The sequence below is a fragment of the Thamnophis sirtalis genome, unplaced genomic scaffold, assembly GCF_051295495.1.
Source record: "Thamnophis sirtalis isolate CommonGarterSnake01/CBP01778 unplaced genomic scaffold, rThaSir2_p1.2 scaffold_2, whole genome shotgun sequence".
Lineage (NCBI taxonomy): Eukaryota > Metazoa > Chordata > Lepidosauria > Squamata > Natricidae > Thamnophis > Thamnophis sirtalis.
The window spans coordinates 85,062,522-85,088,064 of record NW_028261382.1 but is presented as its reverse complement, the minus strand read 5'-3'; the positions used below and the strand labels follow the sequence as shown (position 1 = coordinate 85,088,064).

The 25,543-nt window shown below is 42.1% G+C and overlaps 1 protein-coding gene across 1 annotated transcript; it reads right to left on the bottom strand.

The window, feature by feature from the left end:
• Positions 1 to 455: 455 nt before the first annotated feature.
• On the bottom strand, positions 456 to 20,236 carry ATP6V1B2 (ATPase H+ transporting V1 subunit B2). Its single transcript, XM_014075037.2, has 14 exons — positions 20,088 to 20,236; positions 12,734 to 12,789; positions 11,768 to 11,866; positions 10,736 to 10,829; positions 10,525 to 10,602; positions 8,853 to 8,992; positions 7,873 to 7,974; positions 7,539 to 7,636; positions 7,194 to 7,317; positions 4,312 to 4,462; positions 3,258 to 3,340; positions 2,920 to 3,024; positions 2,436 to 2,565; positions 456 to 710 (listed from the first exon to the last, which is right to left on the bottom strand). Exons 1-14 carry the CDS (start codon positions 20,209 to 20,211, stop codon positions 568 to 570), a joined length of 1,527 nt encoding a protein of 508 aa, XP_013930512.2. The 5' UTR covers positions 20,212 to 20,236; the 3' UTR covers positions 456 to 567.
• Positions 20,237 to 25,543: the final 5,307 nt, after the last annotated feature.

Below are 25,543 nucleotides of genomic sequence, written 5' to 3'. Positions count from 1 at the left end.
GCCATACAGTAGCTGAAGCAAATGGTGCTTTGAGGGCTTGAAATGCTATTTCAAAGTAGCCATTGTAACCTGGTTGGGGGGGGGAGGCGCTTTTTCATGCCCACTTGTCTGCGGGATGGCTTAAGAGTGGAGTAACCCCCAAATACCAAAACTCCCAAGTGGGCAAGGATGGCCTGACCAAGAAATACAACTTTTCTCAATTTTTGATAAGTCTAGCTTTTTCCCTCCACGATTAGATGATTTTTCTTATCCTCCAACAGTTCCGAAAATGGCACAGCAGCCAGTTCTTCCTTCATGACCACATAAAGGAGAAGAAGAAGAAAAAAAAAAACTTGCAGGAAAGCAAAGAAAATTCTAGAAATACAGGATTTCCTCCCAGTATATGTAAACCACGCAAGATACCAGTGTTTTTAAACTCTGTTATCAGCTTAAAACATCAGCAACACTGGCACAAATATGTCACTTATTCTTGGTTTAATTACAGGGCTGACAAATAAACACCAACACAAGGGAAGGGGGGAAAATCCAGTATTTTTTTTGGGGGGTGGGGGAAGCAAAAGGTGCAAGCTAATGTTTTGCAGTGGAGTCTCGGGGATAGAACTCTGCCAAAGTACTCTGAGGAATCCTCTTCAGCATCTCCTTGGGGAAAATACGTAGCAGCTGCCAGCCAATGTCCAGCGTTTCATAAACAGTACGGTTTTCATAGGGCCCTAAAACGATAACAGAGAACAGGGTCACACGCTGAGATCAAAATGAAACAGCAACACTGTCCCCTTGCCATCCGAGACTCAGCTTGATCTAGTGGTTAAGGCACCGGGCTAGAAACCAGGAGCCTGTGAGTTCTAGTCCCACCTTAGAAGTGAAAACTGCCTAAACTGTCTGTTATGCATGAAAGCTTATAATAAAAAATTAAGTCAAATTTAGTTAAAAATAATGTATATATATATGTACTGGTTTGATAAGAGGAAATTGGATATAAATTGCAAATGGTGACTACGAAAGGAAGTTTAGAAATTCTGTTATGTATGAAAGCTTATAATAAAAAAATTAAGTCAAATTTAGTTAAAAATAATGTATATATATATGTACTGGTTTGATAAGAGGAAAGTGGATATAAATTGCAAATGGTAACTACAAAAAGGAAGTTTAGAAATTCTGTTATGTATGAAAGCTTATAATAAAAAAATAAGTCAAATTTAGTTAAAAATAATGTATATATATGTACTGATTTGATAAAAGGAAATTGGATATAAATTGCAAATGGTGACTACGAAAAAGAAGTTTAGAAATTCTATTATGTATGAAAGCTTATAATAAAAAATAGTCAAATTTAGTTACATGTAAAAAAAATGAAATGATAATGGATATAGTTAGATAAATAATTGATAATGATAACAATGAATACATATGTATTGGTTTGATAAGAGGAAATTTGATATAAATTGCAAATGGTGACTACGAAAGGAAGTTTGGAAATTCTGTTATGTATGAAAGCTTGTAATAAAAAATTAAGTCAAATTTCGTTAAAATTAATGTATATATATGTACTTGTTTGATAAAAGGAAATTGGATATAAATTGTAAACAGTGATTAAGAAAGGTCTAGAAACTTTGTTATAAAATATAATCAATTTCTTTATTTAAAACATGTCACAAAGATGTAATGTTACTGGATGATAATGGAAACAGTTAACGGAATGCCATTGTTTTTTTCTTTAAATTTTGGAATTCTTTATATAAAAGGACGTAAAAACAATTATAGTCAAATGAAGGGTGAGGTATGATGACAGTAATATATAAAATATATTTGATTTAAATATATAACTTGATATGAATTGTAGGTGATGATTGTGGAAGGGATATACGGAAGTTTTTTGTAACCACCCTCCAGACCTTCCGCACAGCCCTTAAAACCTGGCTATCCCGTCAGGCCTGGGGTTAAAGAATGTAACTCACCCCCACCCGAATGGTATGAATGTTGTGCTTTATTTTTAATTATGTATTGCTTTTTATGTACTATTGTTTGTATCCCCCTCCCCATGAGTTGTGAGCCGCCCTGAGTCCCCTCAGGGAAAAGGGTGGCCTATAAATAAATTTTCAAATACTCAACTTGACACACTTTCTACAATTTGTAATGGAAGATGGTTTTGTGGTGTTTTTTTGTGTTTTGTTTGTCTGTGTTTATTCAAAGAAGTGAAAACTGCCTAGACGGCTTTGGGCCAATCATTAGGGGACTGTGAGTTCTAGTCCCACTTTAGGCATGAAAGCCAGCTGGGTGACTGGGCCAGCCACTCTCACAGCACAATCTACCTCACAGAGTTGTTGTTGTGGGGAAAATAGAGGAGGAGGAAGGAGTATCATATGTGTTTGCTGTTTTATTTGTAAAAATAATAAAGGCAAGATATGAATAAATAAATCTGAAAAGACAATCCCTACCCTGAGCGATGAAGTTCCTCTCAAACTTCTGCAGAAATTCAAGGTAGAGAAGATCATCAGAAGTAAGTGCTTCTTCTCCTACTACTGCCTTCATGGCTTGGACATCCTTCCCAATGGCATAGCAGGCATACTAGACAAAAACAAAACACTAAATTAAAGAACTGTGAAGCTTATTAAGAAACACGTCTCCATATTTCAAGCAGTACGAGCTTCATAGGAATTTTGAGATCATTTTTGGCATGAAAGGCAATTAGATATACTTGTGGTTGATTGGGATCCTACCTCTCATAAACATTGAGAGTATAGTTTTTTTTATTAAAGATTTATCTTCCATAAGTAAAAAAAAATCTAATAAAGGAAAGAGAGAAGGAAAGAGAAAAAGGAAGAAAGAAAGGAAAGAAGGAAGGAAGGAAGGAAGGAAGAGAAGCTTTTTAATGCAAGAAAAATGGAGGAATTACAGACCTCTTTTAGTCATTCCACTTACCAGCTGGTTTGATACTTCAGCATGATCCTTTCTAGTCATTCCCTCCCCAATAGCAGATTTCATCAATCGAGACAAAGAAGGAAGTACATTGATGGGTGGGTAAATCTGGAAGAAGAACCAGGTTTTAACAACAGCTCTGAAAATTTGGAAATGTGACTTCCAGGGAAAGAAATGATGGACTGAAGAAGGCTCTGTGAAAAGCGAAGCCAGTAATCGTGGCAGAACGCAGAGATGGCAAATAGACCAGGCTCTTTCATAATATTCCTTCCTGGACAATCAAACCAGTGACTTCATGTATAACAGGCACAAAGCAGCATTTTACAACATGAAATACTAACCTGTCGGTTGTGCAGCTGCCTGTCTACGTAGATTTGGCCTTCGGTAATATATCCCGTTAAATCAGGAATAGGATGTGTTATATCTGCAAGAGAAGTTGCATCAGAGCTTTTCAGTTTCCGTGCAAATTGAATGACCAATTATTGATATGTTCCATATACAATCTACTGAGCCACAAGAGCTGTGATGGCATAGTGGTTAGAATGCAGTATTACAGGGTAATTCTACCGACTGCGAGCAGTTCGATTCTCAAGGTTGACTCAGCCTCAAAGTTGACAGCCTTCCGTCCTTCCAAGGTGGGTAAAATGAGGACCCAGATTGTTGGGGGGGGATATGCTGGCTCTGTAAACCACTTAACAATAGCAATAGCAATAGCAGTAGACTTATATACCGCTTCATAGGCCTTTCAGGCCTCTCTAAGCGGTTTACAGAGAGTCAGCATATTGCCCCCAACAATCTGGGTCCTCATTTTACCCACCTCGGAAGGATGGAAGGCTGAGTCAACCCTGAGCCGGTGAGATTTGAACCGCTGACCTGCTGATCTAGCAGTAGCCTGCAGTGCTGCATTTAACCACTGCGCCACCTTGGCTCTAAGCCCTGTTTTAAGCCCTTAGAGAGGGCTTAAAACACTATGAAGTGGTATATAAGTCTAAGTGCAATTGCTATTTACATCTTAGTGTGTTCAATGAACCCAGCCATTATGGTTTATTTATCACTGAGCACAAACTATAAATCCAGCTAACTTGCCCAAGCAGAAGGAACAGAAAAAGTGGTCCAAATACAAAAATCTACTAATGAAGGAAAGTTGGGGAAAGCAAGAACCACCAGATGCTGGGGAGAAACCCTTCCCTTGCCTAGGAAGGCTGTGCAAAAAACTTCTGGAGTTACAAAACGCAGCTGCCCAGATGCTCATAGCATCAGTGTCTGAATTGTGAAAGGTTTGCCCATCAGGCTTAATCCATTTAATCTTAGCTTGCAGGGCGAGCTATTTTAGCATCAGTTGAAGGAGGTTGAGAGAAGCTCCATGACTAAAAATAAGCCTGAAAGAGAACTTACCATCGTTGGGCATGGTAAGAATGGGGATCTGGGTAATGGACCCGTTCCTGCCTTCTACTCGTCCAGCTCGTTCATAGATTGTGGCCAAATCTGTGTACATGTAGCCAGGAAAACCACGCCGACCTGGGACTTCTTCTCTGGCAGCTGAGACCTTTGGGAAATGAAGGCAAACAGGTTGGAATAACCAGCAGAAAGAAGAAAATAAAAAGGGGTCTTCAAACTTCTGCCCCCCAACGCTACCCTTCTCTGATTTAGCCCTTGGCCCCTGCACACCAGAGGATCCCTAGTTTTCATCCCTCTGATCTCTCTGTGAAAATTAAGACTGTTGCCACCCCCTTAACATAAAGAACTCAGAGTCTAGCTTGGGTGTCGGCACTCTGGAGTGGCTCTTTGGGCCCTCTGCTGAGGCTCCCTGTCAGGTGATCCTACCACTGGCTGGCCCTGCCCCTCGCCCTCCCAGTCACTCCTCGCCTGGGAAGGTAAGGGCAACAGTAGCGGATGGAGATTTGCTCCATATTCCAGAGCGGGAGAGAAGAGCCTCTGTACTTGTCTCTTCCTCCGGCCCTTGTTGGTGCCACGTGCACCTTGGTCGCTCGGGGAGATGCACGACTTCCTCTCCGCCTGGAGACACTGGCCCGGCCCGGCTGCCTCCATAGCCTGCTTGCTGCTCTTGCAGCGCTTTGCGCAGCAGACTTAAATTTAGCGTGTTTCACAATGGGGGAGATGGCATCCCCTCTTCCTCCTGGAACCCATTACGATGCACAGCATCAGCCGGGCCGAGCTAGTGTTCAGGGCAGAGAGAAAGTCACGCATCTCCCCGAGCGACTAAGGTGCATTGCAGCCCCAACAAGGACCAGAAAAAGAGGCAAACACAGGGGCGCTTCTCTCCCGCTCTGGAACATGGAGCGAGTCTCCACCCGCCACCGTTCTCAGGCGAGGAGTGACTGGGAGGGGAAGGTGAGGGGCAGGAGCAGGCAGTGATGGGTTCAGTCAACAGGAAGCCGCAGCAGAGGGAGGAAGGAGTTTCATTTATCTGGGAACCTGTTAGGAATATAATTCTAACAGTTGGGTTGGCAATATATAAATCATGTAACAATGCTATACCTGTTTCTTTACATCATACTGTAAAAAGTGATTGGTTGCTGTTTAACTCAATCGGCCATAAGAGGGAGCCAGAACGATTGTTAGCTCTCTGTTCGTTAGATGCTGATTTGAGCTGAGTGCCGTGAGCTATTGTTAAGTTTTGCAACTGTTAGCAAACTTTGTGTAGCGAACTGATTATATGATGCTGGACTATGTTATTGGGATTATCCCTTAACTGAAAGACATTGATGACTGACTGTCTTATCCGTGTATGACTTGGACTGTTTGATGGACTGATACCTCTATTTCCACGAAAGTAAAAGCCTATTAAAACTGCAGTGTCTCTGTATGCTGGTTTGTGTGTTCTCCAACACAACTCTCACAATGCTTACCTACCAGAACCTAAAACAGCTCTTGATTTAAATCATATGGTAAAAAGCACCCAAAGAAGAAGAACAACCAGCAAAAAACAACAACAACAACAAAAACCAAATCCCAACCCTTTTTTGAAATGGTTCAAGAGGAATCACGCATGAGAGAGAAAGAGAGAGGAGAGAGATGGAGGGAGAGAGAGAGAGATATGTTTCCCAGAGAAAAGAAAATACTGGGAGCCTCAAAACCTGGGTAGCCATGGCTGGGTGTGTGTGTGTCACGTGACTGGATGGAAATGAGTGATGTTGAGTTGGCGACACCCACCCAGGTTTTGTGACTCCTAGTATTTTCTTTTATGTAGGAAACAGGTCCAATAGGCTCTTTTGAATGTTTAAAGTTGCAGACTCCTGGTCCAGCTGATAGGCATGCAACAGGTTTTCATACCCGCTGAGGATCTGAATACCACACACTTCTACTAAATGCCCTTTTGAATTCATTCATGCAAGATATGAAAGATAATAATGCCAGAATATTCTGCAGTAATTCTTCTCAGAAACCAAAACCTCCAGTTGCTTAGTTAATTTTGTGCCCTTACAAGTTAGAAAATTCAAGCTGGGGAGAATATTTGGCTGCACAGTTCAACAGTTGTCTAATCCAGTGGTCCCCAACCCCCGGTCCGCGGACCGGTGCCGGGCCGTGGAGTACCTGGCACCGGGCCGCGCAGCGGCTGGGGGCCATGATCGCTGCAGCGGCCGGGGGCCATATTTGCAAATTTGTAGTCCTCATGAACGCGCCCTTTCTCTGCCCCCCCCCGTTCCGAGAGGCGCTTCGCGCGCAGCCCCACCCAGGTGGGAGATGTTTTCCTCCGCCGAGGCGGGGAGGGGGGGCTTTACGTAAGACTCGCGGCGCAGCTCTGCCCCCCCTCCTGGAGTGTCACCTGCCTCCCGCCCCTCCCCCCGCCGCTCCGCCAAAGCGCTTTTTGCGTCAGGCCGGCGGGGCTCTCGGGGGCCCTTCGGCCGCAGCCCGCCTTCTCCCCCTCTTCCCTTCATGGAGCGCGGCGCGGAGGCCCACCCCCTCGGAAGCAGCCGGCCTCCGCCGCGCCAGCCGCCCGCCCGCCCGAAGTAGGACACGGCGCTATCTTTTTCCCCCGCCAAACTGCAGCGAGGAAAAAGGGCTGCCCGAGCGAGCGGATCGCGGGGTCGGTTCCCCCTCCCTTCCCCCGGCGGCCGAGGCGGAGGAGGCGGGGCGGCCTCGCGGGCTGTCGGCCTTGGCGTGAAGGAAGGCCCCCCCCGCCCTGTGGAACGCGCGCCCAGGATGGCCGCCTTCCCACCCACCGGTCCGGAAGGCCGAGGGAGGCTCGTCTGACTGGTCCGCGGCGATAAAAAGGTTGGGGACCACTGGTCTAATCGATAAGGCTAAACATGTACCTCTCTCAGAGCTTCTGCGTAGGAACTCATATCTGTCAGAATGACCAACACATGTTTCTCACACTGGTAAGCTAAAAACTCTGCAGCAGTCAGGGCAAGACGAGGAGTGATTATCCGTTCAATGCTGGAAAAAATAATGAGCTCCATTAAACGAATTATGTCAAAGTGAAGGACTTGCTTTCTGTCTGAAGACTGTCTAAACCAGTATTTTGCAACCTTGGCGACTTTAAGTCCTGTGGACTTCAACTCCCAGAATCCCCCAGCCTTACTATTAAAGGCCCCACTTTTGGTAAGATGATTAATATACAAGACGAAATCCAAGAATGGAGATTCCAGCCCACTCACGTTGGATCGTTAGCCAAATTCAAGAACAGACACACGTTGTCCATGGATCCGTTTTCTTCAAAGTCGGATTTGAAAAACCGGGCTGTTTCCATGTTCACCTGGAGTAAAGGCAAGGAGATGAAGCGAAACTCAGCTTATGGAAAATATCACTGTATACTTTATAAAGATGCCTTACTTATGTTCACACTTTTTGTCCCCCCCCCCCCTCCCGATTTTAATTTTTTTTTAGCCAAAAGGAAAAAAAAAAGTTGGCAGCCATCTCAAGAGTAATGGAGGCGCCCATTTTTATTAGCAACGAAGGAGAAAATAATTTTGCATGCATTTAATTACTTACGCCCATCGCGGCAAATACAATGGCAAAGTTGTCAGCACTGTAGTCGACCACATCTTTGGATTTCTTCACCAAGCCTGCTTGACGACAAATCTGAGCCGCTATCTTGGGTTAAAAAAAAAAAGATCATGTATGTCTTCAGTGTAATAAAGAGTTGATTATTAGGAAGGATGATAATGCTATTCAAGTGTCATTGGTGAGGGTAACTGCTTTAATACAGGTAGTCCTTGACTTGTGACTGTAATTGATATCATTATTCTGTTAAATGAGCCCGCAACGTAGAACATAGGCAGAGCCTGAGGATAGAGTCAAGAGAGTAATCAGCCTACCGAATGTCAAAAACGTTGCGCGCAAACATTGCCAGATCCATCTCCCGGGCCAGGAGCAGAAGTCAACGAGACTGGGTTGTCTGGAGAAGCGGGAGTCAGGGCCGCGAGCCACTTTATCTTATGGCTCGCCTCCTGCGCAGTGCCCGCTTCACCTCCCCCTTCTCCAGACGACCCAGGCGGCTACATTCGGAGTATAAAACGCACCCAGATTTTCATCCTCTCTTTTTTTTGGGGGGGGGGGGAAGATGCATCTTATACGCCAAAAAATATGGTACTAGATTGAGAGATACTTGAAGAACAGAGAAGGCCACATCTCTGAAGATTAGTCTTCATCTCATGTCCTTCAAGAATTTCTGCAAAGGGAGATGAGGTGGCTGTAAAAGGATGCTTCCACATTTCCAAGAAGGCATTCTTAGATTTCCCACAGCTTTTAAATGAAATATAATGGGAGTTCAGCCTTCAGTGTGATTTTATCTTAAGGTTTTGATGTATCTTAATGTTTGGATTTGTTAAACAGTTTTATTTTTAAGCTTGTTTTTATACTTGAGTTTCATGAAAGACTAGAGAGTGGCCTCCAGTTTTTCTCTTCTTCATTTTGATCTGTCCAGGAGGAAGTGAAATGACTACTCCATAAAATGTTATTCAAATCCCTACCTCATTATGGGGCAATCCAGCAGCAGAGAAAATGGGGATTTTCTGGCCTCTGGCAATACTGTTCATACCATCTATAGCAGAAATGCCAGTCTGAATCATTTCTTCTGGATAGATTCGACACTGAGGATTGATAGGCTGACCTATTTAATTTTAATGGGAAAAACAGTCTGTTTTAGTCTGCATTTTCTAAGAAAGCATGACCAGCATTTCCCACAAAGAATATTAAAATCCAACATACACCCATGTTACAGTTCAAGCAAGTTGTCTAAGAAAGTGGATATTTCTGAAGCATCTCCATCAGGGGTGTCAAACTCAATTTCATTGAGAGTGGCATCAGGGTTGTGTTGGACTTCGGTGGGCCCGGGCGGGCATGGCTGGGGTAGGTGTGGACAGCTCAACATCACTGTCGGGGGCACCTGTGGTGGCCCAGGTGGGGCTGGGGGGATGCATTGTCTCCAGCGGAGGAAGGCGAGACCAGGATGAGTGCCAAACCCTTGTCCACGAGAGGACCCTCGCCAGCCATATCAGTCTACGTAGAGAACCCGTGGATGGCAGTGCAGGCTGTCCTGAGCCCTAGGCAGTGGAGGGCAAGCGCCCAGCCCGGCCCTTGAGCTCCCAGGTCACTGGGACCCCACAGCCCAGCCCAGCTTCCCCGAGGGGGTGCCCGGCTGCGCTTACCTCCTTGAGGCTCCTTTTCTCGCTTTCCTGGGCCAGGTTGCTCATGGTGCATGTTTTCTTCCTGACGGCCTCCTGCAGCCCTCTGCCAGCGAAAACAGAGCCGGGGGGATGGGGAAACGGGACATGTTTTTGGCCGCAACAGCCTTGTGCAGCCTCTGACAACAAAAACACACTCCATTTTTGGCTGCGATGGACACCTGCAACCCTCGGCCAGCAGTGGGGGCCCAAGCTCCATTTTTGCTGGCAGAGGCAGCTTCACTGTTTCTGGACTGCGGGCCAGATTTAAGGACCCTGTGGGCCAGATCCTCAGGGCATTGAGTTTGACACCCCTAATCTATACAAAGTAAGGTCTTGTGTGAGTTACTAACTGCAAGCACCTTCTTAATTGACAGCCTCTAAAGATGGTGGAGTACTTTCAAAGCTTGAGGTCACAATGCATTTTAAATGACTACACAATGATGAGCCAAATCTGGTTCCTTGAAGACCTCACCCGAGAAATGTCCAGTTCTCATAATCACTTAAAGCAAATTAAAGGTTTCAATGCCTTGAAACTGGATCTTGCAATCATTGGGTTAGAGTATCCTTTAGAATACAAGGCCAACCTTTGAAAAGAGACAGTCAAAGAAATCTGTTGATTTTCTAGCTTGTGTAAGGATGTGCAAATTAGCCAAGATCTGATTTTAGTTTATGATGATTTGGATGCCACATGCCAATTTTTGAATTGATTTGAACATTTGGATGAACACATGCAGAGATAGTCAAACAAATCTTCAAATCAATCACTTCATTCACCGAATCCTCAAATCCATTGCAAACCCCAACTGATGTGATGAGATTGAAGGGTGTTTTAATCATATTTCATTCGACTCAATGTTTGCAACTGAACATTCATACGGTTTGGCTTTCCTGAGCTGTTCCTTTTATTATACTAGTCTACTGCAAACCCATTTCCTGTGAGACATTTATATTGTTATATTAAACATTTTAAACATACCCATGATATCAAGGTAGTCTTCGGCCAAGACTACAGGACCTCTGTCTATAGGTTTTCCTGAGCCATTAAACACACGTCCTATAAAGATCAAAAGGAGAGAGAGAGAGAGAGATGCATTATTACCACAGAAGCTTCCATACTGCATACAAAATAGACATCAGGACAAGTCACATATAAAGTTTTCCATCCAAGAAACAAAATCTGATACTACCAAGCATATCTTCAGACACCGGGGTTCGAAGGATATCCCCAGTGAATTCACACGATGTTCTCTTAGCATCGATTCCCGAAGTTCCTTCAAACACCTAGAAAAGGGCAAATATTTTACTTCTGTTTTTTTTTTAATTGCAAAAATAGCATTATATCCATTATCATCCATGGCTTCCTAGCAAACATTTAAACAGAATCAAGACAGTTATGCTTGTCCTTTATTTTAGGCTCCAGCTTCAACAGCTCAAAAATAGCTTTATTTTCAGAAGACTATTTTGACAGGAAACTAACTCCAAACCCAACAGGAAAATAAGATTATCTTAAGCTTTCCTTGTGACACCAGAAACTTTCCTAAGAAGCCTGGAGGCACACAGTTCCTAAAATGTTACAGCTCAATTTAATAAGCTCAGTGTAAAATCTTATGTAAAAAAGATATTGGACCCTAGAATAGCAGGTAAGAATACAGGCAGTCCTTAACTTGCAACAGTTCATTTACTGGCTGTTCAAAGTTACAATGGCATTGAAAAAAATGTCACGACTGTTTTTCACACTTACGACCGTTACAGCATCAAAAAATCAGATGCTTGGGAACTGGTTCATATTTATGACGGTTGCAGTATCCAGGGGGGGTCACATGATCCCCTTTTGTGACCTTCTGACAAGCAAAGTCAATAAGGAAGCCAGAGTCACTTAACAACTGTGGCAACAAAAATCATAAAATGAGGCAAACTCACTGAACAATGTTTCACTTAGCAACAGAAATTTTGGGCTCAATTGTGGCCATAACTCAAGATCTACCTATAAAAGGGTGTGTCCTATTCAGAGGTGGGTTCCTACCAGTTCGCACCTATTTGGTAGAACCGGTTCGTCAAATCTACCGAACCGGTTAGAAGAGGTTCCACCAGTGGACCCAGAAAGCAGGTCACACCTACAGAAGAGGTTCCAAAAATTTTTGAAACCCACCACTGGTCCTATTACTTCAGATAGCTTATTTTCATTGCAACATTAGAAATATGACTGGCAAGCAATTTACCTGAACTACAGCTTTGGATCCACTGACTTCTAGGACTTGCCCACTTCTCTTCGTTCCATCAGGGAGTGTCAAATGCACAATCTCTGCATACCTGGGAAACTAAAGGACAATAACGACAATCAACTAGGCCAAGAGATTTTTTGTTAAGAGCAGGGGAGAGTACAAAATCAAAGCACAGAACATCAAAGGTGATCAAGCTCATTTCTTGAAATTTAAAGGTTAAATTACAACCTGAAAAAGCTTAAGGGAACACTGAATTGTTAGACGTAATTATAGACCGGTGGTTTTTTTCCAATACCATTTTTACAAGCATTCAGCATGAAATTCTGACAGCCATAGCAATGGCTTGACAACCACATGTCGGTGAAAATTTACTATGGCATTTTATGGATAAGGGATAAAATTATCAAGCTTTCTCACCCCAGAAAAAAGCTAGCATCTATTCAGTAGCTTCCCCAAACTGATGTTCTTAAAATGTGATGGACTACAAAACCAAAATTAGATATGCCCCGGATGCTGTTGCTAGTCGAATATCAGATGAAAGATGCAAAAAATAGAAAGAGTGGTCTAACTTTTCATGTTTGAAATTCCACAGTGAAATTTAAAATCCCTGCCAGAGGTTACACATTGATAATGTTTTTGAATTTGATGTGAATGTTCAAAGGCTTCTGTAAATAAACTGATCAGTTAATTGTCTATGAATGTTATTTTACTGCAAAGAATGGGATGAGATTTGCATGTCTGTATTGAACATGTTGAGAAATGCTGGGTCCACAAGGATGGTGTGGACACAGAGTCCATACATTGGTTTGAATGTAATTTTCATTGCAATATCAACCAAGTTACATTGAAATAGACAACGCACTTAGACATATAGAAATACTTGCTATAATTAAGGAAAACACAACCACAGAAAACTGCAGTTAAATCAAGTGTTTTTACAAACCCATCAAATCCCAAATTTACCTTCACTTGATCCAAGATTACGAGCGGTCCATTAACTCCAGATACTGTTTTATATGCTGAAAAGCAAAAATGAAGAAAATATGCTTAAACAATTTAACACACTCCTAGTCAAAATTTACACAAATTTACCAAGTAATAATGGAGGCTATGAAACCACATCAAATACATTATGCTTGATAGATCATCTATGGAAAAGAGATCACAACTAGCTGAATCATATGCTAGATACGGAATGCCAATTACAGGTAGTCCTCAACTTACAACTGCAATTGAGCCCCAAATTTATGTTGCTCAGTGAAAAATTTGTTAAGTGAGTTTTGCCCCATTTCCCAACTTTTCTCGCCACATTTGTAAAGGGAATCACTGCAGTCCTTAAATTAGTAACATGGTCGTTAAGTGAACCTGGTTTTTCAGTGAACTTTGCTTCTCAGAAGGTCGTAAAAGTGGATCACAGGACACCGGGATACTAAACTGTCATAAATGTGAGTTAGTTTTCAAGCATCCGTATGTAAACCACATGACCATGGGGATGCTGCAACAGTCATAAGTGGGGGAAATGGTCATAAGTCACTTTTTTCAGTGCTTTTGTAACTTCGAATGGTCACTCATTTAGTCAACTGTTATAAATTGAGGATTATCTGTATTGTAAGCTAGCTAAAGTACCCCAAAGAGATTTATTATGCCACTGCTTTTTTTGCCAAGGTGTGTCCAGGAATTATTTTACAACAATCTATTCAGAAAGGAAGTTTGAGACATTGTATAATGAAAAAAGGATGGGGGAGGAAGTGAAGAAGAGCATAAGGGTCCTTTACCATCCTTCCCAGCAAAAGCTTCAATTTAATCCCACATGACTGTAAAAGGAGAAGCACTTCAAAGAGGACAAGGGCTTTATCAGGCTCACAAGACCAAAGAGTAATCATTAATCACCACCATCACCCCAAAATTAAGGAAAGGATGAACAAACAAGATTATTTCTAGAACAGAATAACTGAGTAAGAAGCTGCATCAAATCCAAAATTATCTAGAAATAAATCTCAGTAGACAATAGCGATACTTAAAATATGCCAAAGGGATTGTCCTGTGAAGGTAACACCTAAGCACAAACCCTCATGGAATCCAACAAAACCCAGATCCAATTAAAGATTTGGTAGACAAGAGATTAGCCATTTGGTAGACAAGAGATTAGCCATTTGGTCAATGATTTTCACAGATCTAGTAGCTAAGTTGTAGATCTGCTTTAGTTGCTGCCCCTGTTGTTATTGCTATTTACAAATTGGAGAGGCAGAATAAACCTGTTCTTCCTGTCACCCGGCTTTGTCTTTGTGATAATTTAAACCAAGGTAGCCTCCAGACATTTTGCTCAAAAATTCCCTTCAACGTGGCCATTGGATGCTACCGGTAGTCCTCGACCTACAACCGTTAATTTTGTGACTCTTTAAAATTACAAAGGTACCGAAAAAAAGTGATTTATGACCATTTTTCATATGACTATTTGCAGGCTCATCGGATCAAAATTCAGATGCTTGGCAACTGATGTATAGTTATGATGGTTGAGGTATCCTAGGGTCATGTGATCACCTTGGCAACCTTCTGACACTCAAAATCAGTGGGGAAGCCAGATTCATTTAAGAACTGTGTTACTAACTTAAAATAGCTAGAGTGATTCACTTAATAACTGCGCCCAGAAAGGGTCATAAAATGGGGCAAAACTCAGCAAATGTCTTGCTTAGCAACAGAAATTTGCTGGGCTCAATTGTGGCAGTAACTCAAGGACCATCTGTGCTCCCTTTTGGTCTCAGGAAAGTCAAACCCAGATTCCTTTTTTTTTTTAATAAAGATTTTTATTAACAAACATGTAAAATACACACACACAAAAGTTAGACGTACACCACATTTATACAATACAGTATGAACAGGAACTTCCTGTTTTTTATAATAGCAATCATCAATCGATACCGCTCACCTTATATTATTTCCCCTTCTATTGTATTTCATTTGGATTTCACCATTCTTAACCCTCTTATTTTACTCATAACTATTATTTTTGAGTTTTGTTATGTTCTTTTATTGATTTTTGTTTCTTTCCTCCATCCACCTATACCATTTATCCCATATCTGGTAGAATTCTGATTCTTCCCTTCCCTGGATTTCTTTAGTTAGTTTATCCATTTCGGCACAGTCCATAATCTTTCTTATTATTTCATTTTCACTTGGGATTAATTTGTTTTTCCATTTCTGGGCAAAGGCAATCCTTGCCACCATAATTATATGTAGTATTAAATACTGGATTTCTTTTTTGTATTTCACAGACATAATTCCTAATTTAAAAAAAAATAGAATGGAAACCTGAAGTTTTTTTTTTCAAACCCAGATTCTTATTTATGCAAAATGTCTTACCAGGTCATCTACCCCATAGTGTTATTTTATTATGCTTCACATAATACATTGCATTTGGTGGTTGCCTTAATGTATAATGTGTGAATCCAGTCATAATTTTAATGGCACAGTTTGCATTTAGAATTCTAGATTAAAACATTTTATCTAAGCAAAATTTATCACCGTTTATTTGTGCTGGGGATTACCATGAGGATGTCTCAAACTTAACTGGAAGAACAGCTATATGAAACTATTTATAGCAAACACGATAGTATGTTACCTGGGTTGTGTCAACACAGTAATATTTACATGCCTGGTGGATTTGTAACAAAGTTTTTGGTGTACAGTAAAGACATTTTTTACAATATCACCAATTATGTTGATAATAACTTGAGCTTTAAAGCAAAGCAATGTTGAAGTGTTTTAAAACACATCTTTTAAAACAATTGGTCCAGGTTTTTTTTTAAGCCTAACCTTACATGTTTTAACATTGTACATATTCTTCTGCCGCTCAAAAGATGTGTGTGGTAAAACAGATATCTATGGTGGGTGTGGGTGTATGGGCGTTTCATAGTAACTGGAGAGCAATCGACAAGAGTTTTTCCTTCCTAATTTACCAGTTTGGGTGTTAACTATATCCTTAACAGCTATTGCACAACTACAAACTATTTCTGCTAAAATCTTGCCAAAGTGCAAATCCCAGTCTTTAAACAGTCCCTCAAAAGATGTCTAGGATGCTGTTTGAAAGCAGGCTTGTTTTATTAACTTTGTAACAGTAAAGTTACTGATAATTTTCAGATAATATTTACAACATAAGCCAAGTCTTGCATACGTTATCCTAGATAACATATTCCTTGCAAATGCAGAAACAATATACAAATCTAACAACTGTGGGCATGAACACCCAATTTTACCCCAACCTCCTCAAATAGAGTTTGAAGTTAGTTAAAAACGTGGCTTTCCAGGCCAATTCTATACAACTACAATATAAATCTTATGATTAACTCAACATTTTGTCTTCTTTTCCTACTTCTTTGGGGAGAAGGGTTTATTTCCAGTCAGTCTCCAAACAATCTCATTTCCTTCCTGTGTGTTTGCCCATACAAAAATTCAAATATTTACTTTCCAGACTATAATAAGGACCCCGTGCTTTTAAGAAAGCAACAACCAGCCACAGAAGTCCAAGCCAGAATTCATGTGTCTAATATCTTGTAATTGTACTTGACGCCTCTTCACCCATCGTGGGTATAGGCGACTTCCATGGAAATTTACGGCGATCCATGGAAGCTGTTTCGGCTGGATATACCCAAGGGGACGCCAGTCCCAAGGGTCGACAGAGCCCGATTGGTGGGAACGGGGGGCACCACGTGAAGGCCGGGTTGTCGTTTGATAGTTGAGAGGCTTTGCAATAAGCGTTGCAATGTATATTTTGTGCATCAACTATCTTTGTCTAATATCAACCAATGCTTCCAGGTTTGGCGAACATTGCTGGCAAACACACTGAAGTTCTTTCAGCAAAGCAAGTTGCAGGCACATCAAATGAGCCTCAAGTATCCTATTCCAACCTTAGTTGTTTATTTATATCCTAGTTTGCAGTACTATCTGAGAAAGGAATTGGATTATCTCCTGCTTGAATGAATTTCCTCAACATTCAACATCTGCATCTGTCTCCTCATTCTTTCCAGAGATACACTATATTGCAAAAAGTATTTGCTCACCCATTCACATAATCAGAATCAGGTGTTCCAATCACTTCCGTGGCCACAGGTGTATAAAATCAAGTACCTAGGCATGCAGACTGTTTTTACAAACATTTGTGAAAGAATGGGTGGCTCTCAGGAGCTCAGTGAATTCCAGCAGTGGAACTGTGATAGGATGCCATCTGTGCAACAAATATTCCTCGCTCCTAAATATTCCAGTCAACTGTCAGCTGTATTATAAGAACGTGGAAGTGTTTGGGAACAACAGCAACTCAGCCACAAAGTGGTAGGCCACGTAAACTCATCCAACATCAGTGTGTGACCTCACAAATGGAAGAATGGTCAAAAATTCCCATAAACACACTCCTGAACCTTGTGGACAGCGTTCCCAGAAGAGTTGAAGCTGTTATAGCTGCAAAGGGTGGACCAATGTCATATTGAACCCTATGGATTAGGAATGGGATGTCACTTACAGTAAGTTCATATGCGAGTAAAGGCAGGTGAGTGAATACTTTTGGCAATATAGTGTATCTCATTCTCTCATTCTGTTGAAGATGAAGAACCATATCTAAAAGCTGTACCCCTTAACTAAAGACATCTGGATACTTGTGGCACACAAGGATTGACAAAGGCAACATTTTTTGGTTGATATGTGCATTTTAAATCTCAAGGGTTGGGCATTTTCTGTCACAGGAAAACCTTACATATTCTTACAAACAAATACAACCCTGAGTGAGGATAGCTACGAATAATGCATTTACTAGAAAGCAAAGTCTTGAAGTTATTCATTGATGCCCACTCTAAGTTCCCCTCTCTCCACTACCTAAGCTTAATTCTTCCTTCCTACATGGGCAGTCTTGCAACTGAAGCACAGGGCTACAGTTTTATACTGTAGAAATATAAAAATGTTTGGAATGCATTTTTGGAAGAAACCAATTCTGGGGGCTAAAGTATTAAATACATTTGCTACCTTGAGTTATTTTATATACATATATAAGTGTATATGTGTGTGTGTATGTGTATACACACACACACACACACCCTCTATTCAACTAAGGAATTATTTCTAATATAACTTTAGTATAACATTTCACAGCTTCCTCAGCAATATCTTCTCTGGAGATGCAAAGAGAGGAAAGAGATACTACTAAGAAAAAGAGAAACCTTGCCTTCCATCTACAGAATTAGATTCCTTTACCCTTGCCTGGAAATTACCTCTATAAAGGTAAAGGTATCTTCATAAAACAAACTAGATGTGCTTCTAAAAAACATTTCTCTGCTGTTGGAATTTTTCTGTTCATCCCATTCTTGTCTCTATATGTATCTATATGTGATTTTTCACTGCTGCAACACAGGATATCCCCATTCGGAGAGTTCCACAATTGCAAAACTTTTATTTGCTGTCACACTGCCTTTGATTTACAGCAATGAAAGTAGCATCAAGAACATCCCTGTCTCGATCTGAATAGTAGCCAAGCTTAACTTCCCAGTGAATAACTGAGCCTATTTCACTTTACACCTGATTTAATTGCTTACATTAAACTTGTACACCACCTTATGCAAGGAGGACCATTATAGCTGAGTGGCAAGTTGCCAAATAATCAGCCAGCTCAACAATCTGAAGAGGTCAGCCTCGAGATTTCCTCTCCCTTCTGATCTAAAGGCAACCTAGGCAATTCCAGATCAGGCTCAAATGAATAAAACCAGCTGACTCGTGCAACAATGTTGGAACTCTTCCTGAATTAACTCTTGCTTCTATCTTTCCTTCATTTTACCCGGCAACAATAAACCTACACCCCAAAAGACCTGAAAGCCCGTCTCATTCCTAGAGCATTTCACACACTGGGATGTGAAACCCGGAAACCTCTGAAAGTGCCAGAACCATCTTGCTTCCACTGACTGCTTTCACACAAGCCTGCTGTGTGTCACATGATTTCGAGGCTTAGCCAGAATCTATTAGTCAGAAGGTTTCACAATCTCTCACTCTCATTTCTCGTTTTAATAGCAAATGAGGATGGTTCTGTTCGAACCTTTAAAAAAGAGAGAAATACAGAGAAAAGAGGGAAAAACCAGGCAGGGAGAGAGTTTCAAGGGGCGGCAGTAGTATAAGAGAAGCAAAGACCATCCGTCAGTGGGGGAACGAGAGCATACTAGTGGTTTATTTCATGCACAAATCAGCACGGGGGGGGGGGGGAGATAAGCTGACCAAGGAAAGAGAAGGCAGTCCATATTAAAAAATGGGGGAGAAAGACATGAAGGGGATAAGAAAAAGTGATAAAATCATATGAGTTATTTCCTCAGATTACAACCAAGGAAATTACAGGAGAGGAACCATTTACTGAAGCATATCTCCTCTTAAGAGAATGGGCATAGAGTGCCACAAAGAAGCTTATCTGAACCTGTGGGGGGTGTGTGTGTGGCATTGCAATATAGTCCACTCCCCAAATCATCTCTTCACCTTCGGAGATATTTTATGGCAATCTACCCTACCCTTGGACATTCAGTTCCAGCTAAGGGAGGCTTACTTGAAAATAAGCCATCCTGGGTTTCACTGGCCTTACTTAGAAGGAAGGGCATCCAGCAGAAACTGGCACTGCAGTGCTCTTTATGTGTGCAAGGAGGGCCTAGCAGATGAGTTTGACGCCAACCTAGGGAGCATTCAAGGAAGAGACACTCAACATCCTTGGAGAGAAAACCGAGAGGTCACACAGAGGCTGTTCCTGCAGGATGACGGGCAAGAAGCAGGGAAAAGGTGGCAGAAGCCGGCCTGGCTGTGCATGCATGGTCTGGTCTTCACTGCAGGGCTTTGGGCATGGAAACCTCTGGAAGAAAGGCTTGCGTTCCCTTCCCGGGCAAAAGCACAGAGCAGAAAGGATAGGAGGGGTGCCCTTTTGGATGCCAGGATGAGATCTGAAAAAGGAGGGGCTGCATCCCAGTCCGCATCCAAGAAGAGGTCCTGCATTGCCCCCCCTCTCCCGCCCCGTCCCCCCAGCATCATCACAACGCCCGGGCAAAGTCGCCCATCATCCCCAGCCAACATGGGATTTGCAATCCAATAGAGGGCGCCAACGTTGGACCTGCTGCACCCAGGAGGAGGATGCCCAATGAACCAATCTTAGCTTTCCTCCTTCCGGGAGAGAAGAAGCCGAGGGATTCCGGGCAGAGGTGACCTGGAGGAATTGCGCCCCCCCCCCTCCTCTCCCCGGGTCTTTTTCCAGCTTCACCGAGGGCTGAAAGGAGCCTTGGCACTAAGGCGCTGCCGGACCCTCCCTACTCACTGAGGCGGGGCTGAGAGATGTAATCGCGGGTGACAGCGGCCGCCTGATCCCGCGTCGCGCCTCCGCCGGTCAGCTCCGAGACGGCGCCGTTCACCATCCCCCGGATCGCCCGCATCGCCGCCATCTTGTCCCGTCTGGACTGCCGCGTGACTGCGCACGCGCTGATATAAGCGCTTTGCGTCACTCCCCCCTCTACCCCGCCCTTTCTGTCTCACGCCAACCCGGAAATCGCCGAGAAGGAGAGGGGCGGGGCAGGAGGAGAGGAGCTGGCCAAAGTGCTGAAGGGGGGGGAGGGCTCAGGAAAGCGCGAGGGAGACGCGCAGGCAAAAGCAGTGCGAGACGCAGAGCGCAGAGCAACAGCTCCCCTGTCTGCAGGTGCAAAGGGAAGCCATAGAGGCGAAGAGAGGCTCCCGACTGGGCCCAGGGTGTTCCCTGCCCACCCCAGGCGCTACAAAGACAGGCATGCCTTCATCGGGGATCAAGTTGCATCAGAGAGCTGGGACAGTTAGTTTCCACCAAACCCTGGTACTCAAAGTGGCTAAACTTACCTTCTGTTATATAAATCCGCATCATACAACAATGAAACGGCCTCTAAGCACCTGCAGAGGGGCTTCTTCAAGTGCCACCTGTACAGCATAGAGAAATCAAAGCTCCCAGTCTGGATTTTGCTATTTAAAACAGTGTCATAGAGCAGGGGGATAGGCATAAATATTGTAGTGAATTACTGTGAGGCAAGATGGATGGCTAATACATTTTGTAATAAATAAATGTCCTCCTCTTAAAAGTAAAGGCAAAACTGTTGTAAGATAGATTAAGGTAGCCTTGTCTACCTCTCAGGTTAGTAGCAATCCTTTCAAAGTAAATTATAAGCAATAAACAGTTGCAAATAAAATACAAGTAATAGGAGAGAAAAATATTTCTTTTAACCATAGGAGAGTTTATGTCAATAGCTCTGCAGGTAGGGGTAGAAACGGGGTGGGAAAAGGCCAGATAAGCAAGTTACTGCAGTGACTACCAGTCTCTTCTCTTAGGCTACTATTCTTCTCTTAGAGTAGTCAGTGGCAATGAGTCCCAGCTACTGTATCTAGAGACTATCTGGGGCTGATGGGAGTTTATTGGGTTTGGGAAAACTGTTTCAAAGAAATAGCACAGAGCACATTTTCCCCCTGAGAGCTAGTAAACCAAAGTAACTACTCTGACACCAAAGCAAGAGACAGATGGAAACTGGGTGAAGAGAAGGTCATTCAGTCTTTTGCATTTGCCTGGCAGAAAGCAGCATAAGAATTAGAATACAAATTGGGTTTATATTTGATACACAGCCATCACTGGAATTCTTTCATAATGTCTTGACAGCACGAACTTTTCTTAGCTTTTTTTTTGTCCTTGGAAATCTCAAAGGTTTCTTGCTTCGTTAGCTGAGGAAAGACTGATATCTCCATTGCTTATAAATTCCTAGCGTGGCTAGCATTAATAATAAAGGCAAGATCTTTTTTTTCTTTTTCCACTGTAATTTTGCACTTGCTTCCCCTCTAGCTGGGTATATATGTATAAAACTATGTGTTTTCCAATCTCATTCAGCAGCGAGTAGAAGCAAGTAGGTTTACAAAGCTTCCTTATGTCTGGTCACATCATTGGACTGCATTGTATCAGCCAATATTGCTTCCTACAGTATCCTCTTGAAGCCTTTCAGAAGCATTGGAATATGAAGCTCATTCTGCTGAGCATTCATAACAAGGATCTACTTTTTTATATGGAGGTTATACCTGTTGAGAAGGATGTTTTGAATGGATTTAGGTAGGGAACATTCTTGAGGAAGATGGGAATTGAATTTAGGACTTTCTGTAATCAAAGCAGGCCTATACACTTGACCCACTCAAGTAGGATTCTTCCATGTTACAAATTCAGAGAAGCAGAAAAGGAAAGGATGAAGCATCATACTACTTCCCTTAATTTGCATATGGACAACTGGCTAAGTGTCATCCACTTCCTCCTCTGGAGGAGTGATTAATATGTGCATGTTGCAGACTCACAAATGTGTCCCAATGGAATAAATGTTCATGCGTTTGGTTTGAAAAATACAGATAGTCCTTGACTGACAGCCATACTTATAACGGCACTGAAAAAGTGACCTATGACAGGTCCTCACACCTATAACCATTGCAGGCTGCTTATGAATTAATTTTTCATGGTAGGATCTAAGTCCAAAATAGTCTTCCTCTTCTTTTTCCTTATGATTGAACAGATTAACAATTTAATTAAAAAAAACATGCACATCAATTATCACAATAAGTGGAGCTACTGAATGTTGCATACCTGACCTATAACTGATCTATAACCAATTGGACTCTCACACAAAGGATTTATTTCACCCATTTTATTATTTTCTAACTTGAAGCAGTCATTTTTAAACATGTTACTAAATTGAATTTATCATTCTTTTACAAAAATAGGTCCTGCAGAAATTAGTGTATGTATGTATGTATGTATGTATGTATGTATGTATGTATGTATGTATGTGTAATTAATTGGAATAACATAATGATTATTGGGTATTAATATAACTATTTTTTAAAATATTGTCTATTTCTATTAGACAAAAATTAGATGCAATATTCAACTCCAACTGTTCTTTGAAAGGACAGCTACTGAATGGCTCAAATACTTTGATCACCTAATGAGAAGAGAGGACTCATTGGAAAAGACCCTGATGTTGGGAAAGACTGAAGGCAAAAGGAGAAAGGGATGGGTGGGGAGGGACCTCTGCAGCCTGGAGGGCCTTCCGGGATGCATTGGTGGCTCATTTGTGGCCTCATTCCAGTCGTGCCCTGGGTGGTGGCTCTGGCCTTGGCATCGGGGTTGGGGTCATGCACACAGATGCCATGTGACACATCCCTCCGCATTTGTAGCATTTCAGTGGACTTCACGGGGGGACTGAGTTCGGGGCTGTGTTGCTGTGGGTCCCTGTCAGCTGTGGGGTTTCAGGTTGGGTTGACCTCTCTCTTTTGTGTCTGGTGGCTTTCTCATGTTGTTAGCGCACAATCCGCCACCGACTTTTATTGCTACTCGGAACCACTCAGAAAGTTGGTTTGGGATGTCACGGTAGGCTTCCCAAAAATCCCCTAATTGATTCATGTGTATCAAGTCCAATTTCAATACAAAACTAGTCATTTATTAGGTGCATCAAAGGCAAGATGCACCTTTTTGTAGTCAAATCTAAACTTTGTTTTATTTATAGATGAACTTTACCCTGTTCCTTCCCTCCCCTCAGCCTGTGTCATAAATCACAGTCCCCTATGAGATGCACCCATCCCAAGCCAGCTGCAGTAATCTGAGATCCAACTTCAGCCGACAGTATGCATGGAATGCACTCTGCCCCCCTCTCTTACTATGACAATGTTGGGAGTTGACACTTAGAAGACAGCCAGTTAAATATGAGCCAGCAGTGTGCAGTGGCAGCCAAAAAAACCCCAAACAATGCAATCCTAAATTGCATTAACAGAGAGATACAATCAAGACCAAGTGAGGTACTAATACCACTCTATAAAGCCTTAGTAAGATCACACCTAGAATACTGCAACCCGTTTTGGTCAACACACTATAAAATAAATGTTGAGATTCTAGAAAAAGTGCAGAGAAGAGCAACTAGGATGATTAGGGGACTGGAGACTAAAACATATGAAAAACGGTTGCAGGAATTGGGCATGGTTAGTCTAGTGAGGAGTAGGGGGAGACATGATAACAGCATTCTAATATTCGAGGGGCAGCCACAGAGAGGAAGGGGTCAAGTTATTTTCCAAGGCACCTGAAGGCCAGACAAGGAATAATGGATGGAAACTGACCAAGGAGAGATTCAAACTAGAAACAAGGAGAAATTTTCTGACAGAACAATCAACCAATGGAACAGAAGTTGCCTTCGGAAGTTGTGGGAGCTTCATCACTGGAGGCTTTTAAGAAGAGATTGGACTGCCACTTGTCGGAAATGGTGTAGGGTCTCCTGCTTGGGCAGGGGTGTTGGACTAGATGACCTACAAGGACCCTTCCAATTCGGTTAATCTGTAAACTGTAAGCCCAATCTAACCCTTGGTTGATATGGAAAAGGATGAAGAGGAAGTGTTATCTACAATGCTTGGAGAAAATCTAAGAGTTAGGTAGATAATTTAGACCTGCCTACAAATAGCCACTGCACATAAGGTTCACACAGCAATATCGTTTTTAAAGCAGACAGAAAAATATATAATATAATATTTTGTTTCCTTCAAATGCAGCTTCTCCTGTGGAGCAACCCAGCTTATGTACACATAAGCAGAATACATTTAGATATGATTCTCTTTGCAAATTCATTTCCTCCCTTATTTTATTTGTGTAGGTTCTCTGTATGGGCGGATAGGCTGTCATCTTCCAGGTTATCTTTCCCACTCGTCTACAATTTATAACAGTATGTTTGTTCTTCAGAGGTTTATTAGTCTTATGGCTGATATCTAATCCAATATCTGAGTAATAACAGTGTCTGGCTCCTATTATAATTTGCAATGGCAATGCTACCCTCTTCAGTGTACATTTGGTTAACGTCAGTTGCTGCCACCAGCCTTTCCCTCTTTAGCCCAGCTAAAAGGATTTCAGATGATTGATTCAAAGCCTTTCCATCCTACTCTTCAGCCAGTTTGCCTTGATGTTCCCATCAATTTACAATCCAATAATTTATCAATATGAATTGATGAACTGAGCTGTTTTTGCCTGTAAAGTTTGTATATATAAAAAAGCAAATTCGAACCATTTTTAGCCTTTTTCTTCTTTTATAATTGTGTCTATTCTTTCTTTATTTTTCTGGATTTAGTTAAAAAAAGAATGAAGGGGAGGGGACAGAAGGCCACCTCTGAATTTATATTTACACTCTAAAGCAAACAATAGCATAAAAGGAAAAAGAGATGATGGGAAAGAGGAAAATGACCCAAATCAGGGCCAATTCTTAGGGTCCTATAGAATTTTTTAAGCACAACAGAGTACAAAGTGAGTGGTATAAATATAAAGGGAATAGAGGGTTGTTTACTGCACCAGCTGAATATGTACGCATAGTTTAAAGATTGGAAGGGACAAAGGTTGCTGGCTTTTCAGCTGAGCTCATACAATAATCTTATTTCCTTTAGCTCTTTGCTCTAGCTGAATGCAACAGCTGCAACTGGGTTTCTCAACCATGGGAACTTGTAGATGTGTGTACTTCAACTCCCAGAATTCCCCAGCCAGCACTCAACTTCTGGGAATTGAAGTCCACATATCTTAAAGCTGTTGAGAAACATCAAATCCAGTGGATTATGGAGAGGCAAAATCCAGTGGAGCTGATTCTCTGCAGGGCTGATGCAGACTCTGCTATTCTTTTTCCCTCCTGGAATGACTGCTAAAACACCTAACTATGTTGGAAAAACAACAGTAGCATTGCTGCAATCTGTCGAAGGCTGCTC

Excerpts from the sequence above, each read along its gene's own strand:
- ATP6V1B2 (XM_014075037.2), bottom strand. The coding sequence starts at position 20,211 with ATGGCGGCGATGCGGGCGATCCGGGGGATGGTGAACGGCGCCGTCTCG. Across the intron at positions 12,790-20,087 it reads CATCTCTCAGCCCCGCCTCA|CATATAAAACAGTATCTGGA; the intron begins GTGAGTAGGGAG and ends TTTGCTTTTCAG. Across the intron at positions 10,603-10,735 it reads GGTGTCTGAAGATATGCTTG|GACGTGTGTTTAATGGCTCA; the intron begins GTAGTATCAGAT and ends TGATCTTTATAG.